General features: G+C 42.9%; 1 protein-coding gene across 4 annotated transcripts in view; it reads right to left on the bottom strand.

Moving 5' to 3' along the window:
- Positions 1–243: 243 nt before the first annotated feature.
- The window catches only part of DCUN1D3 (defective in cullin neddylation 1 domain containing 3), a 26,522-nt gene continuing 16,915 nt past the window's right edge, over positions 244–9,850 (bottom strand). For all 4 annotated transcript variants that reach the window (XM_068146810.1, XM_068146812.1, XM_068146813.1 and 1 more), the window contains one exon: positions 244–8,156. In XM_068146810.1, coding sequence (XP_068002911.1) covers positions 7,673–8,156 — 484 coding nt within the window. In that variant the 3' untranslated portion in view covers positions 244–7,672. The remainder of the gene's footprint in view (positions 8,157–9,850) is intronic.

Raw genomic sequence — 9,850 nt, 5'->3', positions numbered from 1 at the left:
TCAGCTTTAAATAAGACATTTTGTACAAAGCTTGAGCACGAAAAAAAGGTGAAGAGCAACGTGTCATCGTGTAAACACCACAAAAGGTACTCCTCTGTTCAGCAATGCATACACCAGCATCCACCTTCCCTTTCCAGTGGGTTAGGCTGCTGGAGCTGTTCCCTCCCTCCCCTCAGGCCTTACTGGAACACAGGAAACCCAGAGGCTTTGGAACATTCACAAAGCTACAGCAGTCAGGATACATTGTGACTACAGGAGTCTCTTTTTTTTTTCCTTTCTTGAAGGGATTGGTCATTTAAATATACACCAGTACAATAATCTCACAGGTAAATGAATGGCAGCTTGGCTTAGAAAAAGCACCAAAATATTTAATATACATCTGGCACAAATTCCACAAGAAGTCAGTAATGGACAAACCAATGCTTTGCTTATGAGAAAAGAAAAACTTCAGACTGCACTTAATGCTCTTCTTCCAAAAGGGACACGACAAAAACATTGCACTCAGGATTGCTATCAAGTAAAGACAAAACCTTCTTATCACAACCTACTTGCATTGTGCCTCAGATTGCACATTCTGTGAGATGCTGCTTCCGTTCTGTTCCAGACAACAACGGCGAGCAAAATTTGATACAAGTCATTGTAAGAACTACAAACCAAATGGGACTGAGTAGTAGATGCATCCTCCTGACCTTCTCCCACTTCCCCTCTATGTCATGGTTTCAAATTTGGCCACATCCTTTGATAAAAGATCCTACACAAGACAGAATTTACTCCAGCCGCTGTCAAGCATTCCATTGGCACAGCACTCCTGGTACTGCTGTGTGAAGGAGGCAGCACAGCTCTGCTCCATGCCAAGCAGTACATTTGTTTCCCAGAGCCACAACATCACCTCATACACGGTTACCTCTCAGGTGACTCCAGGAAGGCAACGAGGATGGCAGATTCCATCCTGTCTACCCTTGCTGGTTCCCTGAGGAGCTGAGGGCCTTACCAGCTGGCTGTATGCACACAGGAGTCAATGAACGCTGCACAAAGAGCTGCTCTCATTATTTCCTACGAATTAGTTACCTCCCTGGAAGCAAACACTATCGAAATGCATTTCTTCCATAAAGGGTGACTCAGGGCTAAATTGGGGCCCCAAAATCCTCAAGTACTCCAAGAAATGCAGCTACATCAACCAGCTCTCCCAGGCTGACCCTTTCCCTCCATACAGCCTGTTAGGGACTTGCAGTTGCTTCATGCCCTCAAGGCCAGTCACTACAAACCTCAGCAGCGTCGGGTCAGGACCTGACTCTGGCGGTCGTATCTGCGGCTCTTGGAACTCAAGTTACTCAATAACTAACAGCACAAAGCCCACCAACCACTCCTGCCAGCCCATCTCCTTTTGTAAAGACTATTTTAAACTTGTAAGAAAGCAAACATTCTTAAGAGAACTATGTTTAAGGTGACTTAAAAAGTCACACCTTCAAAACATGAAGTACTATGATGTGAAGTTCTCTGACATGTACGGGAGTGTGAAAACAGCAGCCAGCCTTCAGCTCCACTGAGTTTGCAACCTCTGGTCACGGGATCTCCCCTCTCACAGAGCCCAGAGAAGAGCAGAAGTCAGCAGTTGTAACTGCATAAAATGGCAACATTCAAGTAAACTCACTGCTTCAACAGCAGGCAACCGTTTAGTCCAAATGTAACTGACAGAGATTAAGAACAAACCATTTCACAGCAAGGGCATGGGAGATGGATGGGGGTTTCCTGGCAGTGTATAGGATTGCAGGTTATCCAGAAAGGGCTTCTCTGAAAAGTGCAATTAGGCAAAGATAGAAGTTGGGGGGGGTTAAATAGTGAAAAAGTTGTATAACCTCCCAAAGCTGTTGGATTCTAAACCCTAACTACAGAAAGGCTGAGGACTGCAATAGTAGCAAGGAACTGCTGCAAGGTCAGTGATTTAAGGCAAGCTGTTAGCAGGACTCATACGTTCATACTCCTTTTATTTATTGCCTCACACGTCCTCCCTTTCTCTCTAAATCTGCCCATACAGATAGTGCAAGAGGTCACACCTCAAAAGCAGCTCTCAAACTGGAAGAGGAATCTTGTAGCAGGTTGCTACAGCATAGCAACTACTGGGGATCTGCAAATGGCATTAACCATGTGGTTGTTTTGGGGAGGGAAGCAAGGGGGACAGATGTGTCACATGAAAGACAGACACCACCTAAATGCATTCAAGAGTACAACTGAGCACTGAAGTCACTCTGGCTTCTCCAACACACTTTGAGAATGCTCCAGCTTTGCTCACAGGTAAGGGATTTATCCAAAGCAAGATTCTGACCTCAGGCAGAAACAGGATGGGTGTTCTGATCTTTGCTGGGTGTCCAGTCCAGCATGGAACCAAACACACTATTTTTATTCCAAAGGAAAACACACTTATGGCACCGTACCAGGTGGGTTCCCCAAGTTCTTCAAGAGCAAATGAAAAGGCTGATGGATCCCCCCTGGGGAGCAGCTGCTCCATATTCAACTTATTGTCAGGGAAGAGGATGTGTAATGAGAAAAGCTCCTGATCCACATGCAGTGCAGCTCTAGTCAGTCACTATTGCACTCCAAAACTAGCACTTGGGAGGACCACCACTTATTTGCAGCTTGACTTGGCTCCCTTTCAAAGGGTCAATTGCATGCAGATTAAAAGCAGTATTCCAAGAAAAAGTATGGCAAATAGATAATACTTGGGTCAATTAAAAAAACCCAAACCCACAGCCCAACCAACAACAACAACAAAACAACCCCAAAACAAACAAACAAAAACACCAAAAAAAGATTTCTCCCAGGATTTTATGCCTGGATGAGTCAAGAATAGTAACCTTAAACTATTCAAGTCTAAGAACAAGAGGTAGAGACACCTATGTACTTCATGGTGAAGGAGTTACAGCCTTCTGTCTTACAATCTCATGGATTTTACCTTCAGTTGACAATGCAAACCCCAAAATTCAGTCTTCAATAGACCAGAGAGAAAATGTTAACACTGGTGGTTTTGTCTTGCAGACAACAAAGTTTAAGCAGCCACTTTGCTTTCCATACTTAGTTGAAGAAAAAAAAATATGTATGTTTTGCTGCCTACTGAAACCCTGCCCTGAAGAAGTTTTGGTTTCAGATTAAGCATTTGCCTTTTTAATATGAAAGGCTAAATTCACATGCACACATTTGGAGGAGAGTGATCTCAAGGGAAGGACTGGGTGCCCAATTTACTAAGGATCTTCTAAAAAAGGCTCACACTGCAGTACACAAGTCTGCAAGACCTAGAAACTCACAATGACTATTATTTTGCAGTGAATGGGAATGATGGAACCTCAGCCAACAAATTACATCATGACTGAGATGGCTGTTAACTATGTGGTGCTTCTTTGACTTTGCTGGGCTTTTTTTGGAAACAAGGCTTAGAACTGTAAGGAAGATACTGATGGTGCCAGCGCCATAAAAACCACCGAGGGCACTGGTCAGTGCATAGCTGTGTCTGGGAACTGCAGCCTAGTCCTGGGATCTGTGGGTTCTTCAGGCTCTGAAGGACGTGCAAATAAGGAAATAAAGTCACACAGGCAAAGCTGCTGCTGTCCCTAGTACCCTGAACCCTCATGTGACAGCCACCCTGCCCTCAGGATGAGGGGCTGCATCAGTTTGAACCTAAGTCACTCAGAGCAGGGTGAGCTTGTGTCACACTCTTAAGTGCGCTCGGCTGAAAGGCTGCAGCGGTTCAGAGGCTGCTTCAGGAGCAGATTTACCCTGCCAGCTGGGGGAAGGCAGCACTTGGGGGGCCCAAACTGCCACAGAATTCAATCATCTGATTTTATGCCACCTGCCACCCTGACATTTCTTTTTCCTGTGGTTCTTTCACTGTGAGTGCACAGTATTAGAAAGCTGTAATTCTCCACCCGGAATAGCACCAGAAGCAAGTCAACTCACAATTCAGCATTCAGCTTCAATTTCCTTGTTCATATTGCATGGGCAGCATCTTTTAAATCTTTACTTGAACCAATAAATAGTCTTTGACCTCATAAATGTACCCACACAAGTAAAAATTAGCACAAGTGAGCCTCTAGTCAACCTGGAAGCTGAATTTTTAAGGGTGTTGCAGGTGCAGGTGGTCAGTTTTTATTACTGAAGTTTACAGGAGTTGTATTTCTTTGAGCATAAGGGAAGGCAATAAAATGCCACAGTGTAGATGGCAGACCAGTTTTCCAGTATATCACTGTACCTATGTATTTATCTATAGTTATTTATCCTAAGTTGCAGCAGATTCACTACATGCATAAAGTTCTTTAATGCATACTCTGATTAAAAAAACCCCAAAACAATAAACAAACCCAAACTTAAATAGCTGCAATGGTTTCAAAGACTTCACCAGCATCACTCTTCACTACAGTCCTGTGCCCCACACAAGCAAAATTTAAATAATATCAAAATGAGAAGTCAATGTAATTGGCCTGTTCCACAGACATTCACAGTTTAACCATTAAACAAGCAGATTTGCAGAGGCTCCAAAGACTTCTCTGAGCCATGCACGAAGCCCTGCTCCCACACAGGTACACCAGCATTACAGAGCACACTTTATTCTGCTTCAGGATCATAACTTCACCAGGCAATCCAAGGGAAGCCCTGACACCCTCTCTCACTTTCAGCACTGCCAGAGACTTGCACCTTCAGCTCCTGCAGGGTTCAGGAGTTTAGAAGTGAAACTGGTCTGGTTTGTATTCTGCAAGAGGCGATTAAAACAGCTGAAGTCAGGCTAAACCAAACGTGCTTTGCTGGAGAGATCATTTGGCATGGTGTCGCTGCTGCTAGGCTGAGAGCAGCCTAACAGGAGCAAGGCTGTCCTCTCCCACTGAAAGCATGGGACATCAGCCACTGAGAATAGTATGTCCTTTCCCCAAAAGGAAGTGAGCTTTTTCCCTTCCTGTGTATTCACCACCACTGCCCTTAAGAAGCAGTTGTATGGTGTCTGAGACACTGACCTGGCTAAGCCTTGATGTGCTACAAACTGATTTCCTCATGGCCATCCAGGTTCAGAGCACAGGATGAACACCTTCGCTGAAGAGCTCCATCCCTCATCCACAGAGCTGCTGCAAGCTCAGCACACAAACCAGTAACAGCCACTGCCATGACTGTGTGTGCATGTGCATGGCACTGGCTATCCATTGCAACATGGAGTTTTCACACTCTGCACATTTTAAGTTCCCTTTGGGAAAAGAAAAAAAAAATATAGAATTAGGAGCAAAGTATTTAATAGCTGAATGAATGAGTAGTCTCAAACTTATAAATACAGTCTTCACTTCCTATCAAATCAGTCTCTATTTGGAACCTTTGCTAACAAAGCAGCCTCTGTTGGGGATTATTTTTTTTTCCTCTTTTTAAAAGAAAAAAACAACAGCACCAGCAAAAGTCTTGCCATAAATTCAGTTACACCAGCACAAGTGCTTTGGCTTGCTTTCCTCACTGAATCAGGTTTTACTGCCAAACACTGCTCGTGCCGTGACAGCTTGGAAGGTTACAGTGGTAAGGACAAAGCTTTGAGTATATTTACCTATACAAGAGCAAGCCCAGGGCTCCCCTCCTGCAAAGGGACAGACTCAGCTGCATCCAGAACAACTACGTTTGTTTTCGACAGCTTAACGTTCTCTCCCACCAAGAGCCTGCAGAAGCAGCATGGACCAAACTCTCTTTTTATTAGATGAGAGAGATGTTATCTGTGGCTTGGGGGTTTGCTTTAAAGCGTTCTCACTACCCACAATTCGTTAGTGATTTATGATCTCAGACCCAAGCTATTGCATAGGCTGCACACCAGTAAAGCCAGTGACAGAATTCAGGCAGATCCTCCCTCCTCTCTGCTAACCCCTCTGGGGCACAGCACATGGGCAAAGCATGACATCCTGGATCCAGTGACAAGCTCACCACTTGAAATCTGATTCCCTTTAGCTTTAAAACCCTTACATCACAAAAGCCATTAGATACCACGGGATGACTGTCCAGGTTTTTGTTCAGCTTTTTTGTTTGATTTGGGTTTTTTTTGTTTTCCACTTTTCATTGAAGCTCATTTATGATCCTGACATATGCAGCTCTGAAAACAAAAAGCTGTGTAATAGAGGTGTATCAAATTCTTCAAGCCAGTACTTAGCTCTGTAGAAAGCCTTGGCAATCATCCCTTGTACCAAAAAGGTGTAGAAAAGTTGACATACTAAAATTAAAAAAGGTAGCATCAAATAACCAAAAAAAGTTTCAACCAGTGTTAATAAAACTCCCTTTAAGTCACAACAAGTTTCAACAAGCAAATAGTCCCAATACAGGCATTGGAAAAGAATAAATTGTCTCCTATCCAAATATTATCAAATCAGTCTAAAAATGACTCCTCTACACTGTTGTCATTACGAACACAGTAAGAATTCACTTTGTCATCAGGTGCCGATATTGTTGCTTCGGAAAGCGTGGAGCATTAACTGCAACTCAGCAATTAAGCAGAGGGTTTAAAAAACCTTGGTTTGTCAGTATTAATGCAAAAGAGAGCTCCTTACATAGAAGTACTGTGCTTGCCAGACAAGTAAGAGAATACTTTAGGTATAAATCAAACAAATTAAAGCAGAATTATACCACAGTTTTCCTTGAAGACTTAGGGTTTGGGTGTTGCTTCTGTCAACGTTTAGCAAACTTAAGAAGCAGAACCTTTGGTTCTTTTTAAGTCAAGTAAAAATATCCTCATGTAACCACAACAACAACAAAAAAAAATAAATTTAATTACAACTTCCAGAGAAAAATGGAAGTCCATCAAGAAGTCCACTTTCAGTAAAACTGAGGTAGTACTGCTCTTTTATTATGTGATGTGTAAGAGATTTAGATACAGATCATTAATCTACCACTCAGTTGACTGACAGGTACAGTAATTTTATAAAACAATCCCAACATTTCCTTTGAAACTCACAAAAAAAAAGGAAAGAAAAAAAAAAAAGGAATGACCTGGACTCAAATTTAGTTCACTAAGAGTTAGCTTAAAATGGGAATGAGCCATATTACAAAAAGCTGTTGCTTGTGTCGGTTTGTTGGTTGTTTTTAGAGTCTTGTTACTGGGGGAATTAATGCATTTGTAGTTAACAGTTAACACTGCTGTTCATCTTGGTATAAAAACCTTAAAATTATTACAGCCTAAAATTTCAACAATGTAAACAGCACTACACACAGTACAGACCTGCCCTGACAGATGTAGTATGGAAGAAAAACAAAACCAAACCAAACCACCTTAATCTGGCACTGTATAATTTAGCAATGTTAATTTAACCTAACTAAAGAGATCTATGTTGTGCAAGAAATATCAGACTTATTTATGCTAATCTGAAGTCTCAGAGAGAAACAGAACCCAAAAAAAAACCAAAACCAGAAAAACAAAACCAAAAACCCAAACCAACCCCAAAACACTTAACTTGTAGCCAGGGTCAAATATTTCAGGGCAAGAGGAAAAAGGAATAACCAAAATTAAGAAAGTGCCTAAAACATGATACAGCATTTTAGAGCCCTTTCAAAGACAAGGCAGAAGTAGGTGTAAAGTAGAAAAATCTGGAGCCTCGGCCACTTCCAGAAACACCCAGAGTTTACATTTCATGAAGGGCAATAGGTTGCTTTTGTCACTGCTGCTTCCGTGCCACTAAGTCTGTTCCTCCACATGCAGGCCCTCTGTGTCCAAAGATGTAATACATTTGGTTTCCTCTTCCTTTTTCCTTCGCTCCATTTCCCACTCCACAAAGGTGTCGAAGAGACTCGGCCAGGCCTCGTCCTCGCTGTAGTTGCTAAGGTCCGGTCCAATCACCTGAGTAAAATTTAGAAACATGTTCCACGTGTCCCGGGAGATTCCCTTGATTCCTGAGGGGTTCTCAATTAGGAAGTGTAACCACTGGTCCAATATGGGGGGCTTGTTTTGGGTGAAGACTAATTTCCAAAGGGCAATGGCTATTTCCCGATGTAGTGACCTTTGTCCTTCTTCAGAGTCCAGGCCAAACTGGAAGGTGAAACGATAGAGATCCTTGAATTTATCTTCCTGCTTGGCTTCCTTTAAGAGGCTGGGGAACCTTGCACAAATGCCATCGATGCTGTCTGCATTTATTGCTTTGCAGCCTTCAAAAAACTCCTTCCTATCAAGCAAGAGAAGACAAATCAGTGTGAGCACATCCCCCCCACCTCATATGCTGCACGCTTCCCTCTGCCACTCAGCTGTATTCAATCAGAAGAGAGTTATCTGCACAAGACGAGGTCCAGGTGACACAATGATTTGGGCAACAGGAGCTATGGGAAAGAGGGGTATTTCCAAGAAGCTCCTCATGGCCTGAGGAACCACAAACCCTCAGATCTCTTGGGGTACTATTAGCATTTGAAAGATTCTGCTGTCTGGATGACTGCTTGATACTACCACATCCAGTGCCTCCACATCAAAAAGGAAATTTACCATAGAAGAAATGCTAAATGTTTGAAAGCACCACATAAACCAGCTTGATTCAATACTGCACATGTCTAAGCACCCATGGCCCTGGCTGAGCTGTTCTCAAAGGGCAGAGCAGTTCACTGGTGGCTTTCCTGTGGTTTTTGGTTGCTCTTCCAGCCTGTGAAATAAAAAAGGTGCCAACAGCAGCGGTCAGCAAGGCACCTGCCAAGAGAACAGAAGAGAGCAGGGCACCACACAAAACAGGCAATCTATAAACACTGCTCAAAGCACCAGTACTGGACTAATTGACTTACTAATAACCTAACCAAGTGGGTAGATGGTTAGCTCTGATTTCTCTAACACTCATGAGCAACCATTATAACCAGCCAATATTAACCACAGCCAGCAGGCTCTGACACGAGTCAGGCTGGAGGGAAGACAGGAGATGGGGCACTGCTCAGGAGAACGGAAGACCACATTGCTTTCTTTGATGGAAGAAGCTGATCAGCACCTGTACCATGAATTGTATCCTTAAAAGTAGCCTCTCACCACTAGATTTGTCATCTCCAGGAAAGCAACCCAAACATTATTAAATCTCATGGTGGTTGTGCAGAATGAGAGACACTACTTGCAATTCCTCTAACATGTTGCTGAATGCCTGCAAATACCTGTCAGCCTCTAGTGAATCCACATTTGCATTCCAGAGTAACTCATCCATTTGACACATCCACAAAGACTCTGAAGACACTGGAAAAGCTCTGTGTTCAGTGCACAGCAGAGGCTTGGTTCAAGGCTCAGAACACCAAAGTAATTTGGAAAAGTTAAGCTGAATAAAAACAGTTAGTGTTACTCAATCTAGATAAACCCCAAATCACAAATTCATTCTCTCTCAGCAAGTCTCTGAAAGAAGCCTCTACTCATTCTTAATCAAGGTGTAGGGGGCTGTTCTAGTTTTGGGTTTAGCTGGTTTATTTGTGGGGGTGGGTGTGTTTGTGTGGGATTTTTTTGGTTGGTTGGTTTTGTTTTCTGGTAAGTTTTAGCTGTTCTGTCATTTCCTGAAACATCATCTATGCTATAAGCTTGCTGACTGTTCCCCTTGTCCAGAAGGAGACAGCACTCCAAACATCAATCATTTGTCAGACAGTATGAAACAGCTACCAGTGCCCAAAATCTTACAGTTCCTTCCCTCTCTATGCTTTAACAGGATTACTCTTGGAAAAAAAAAAGACATTAAGAATGGTTCCTGCCCAACTGGTGTTGCACTTCAGAAGCAGCTGGTAGCAGAGCAGAGCTGGTAGCAATTACTAAGGAATCTTACATTGCTTTAGAGCAATAATTAATTTCAGTATCTAATCTTATCCCTGAGCTAATGCTGGATACCCTAAAACTGCTTTTGGTGAATTGAGA

The sequence above is a fragment of the Melanerpes formicivorus genome, unplaced genomic scaffold, assembly GCF_026170545.1.
Source record: "Melanerpes formicivorus ecotype bairdi unplaced genomic scaffold, bMelFor1.0.p_v2 SCAF_14, whole genome shotgun sequence".
In the NCBI taxonomy this organism is placed as follows: Eukaryota; Metazoa; Chordata; class Aves; order Piciformes; family Picidae; genus Melanerpes; species Melanerpes formicivorus.
This window is presented reverse-complemented; position numbering and strand designations above follow the sequence as displayed.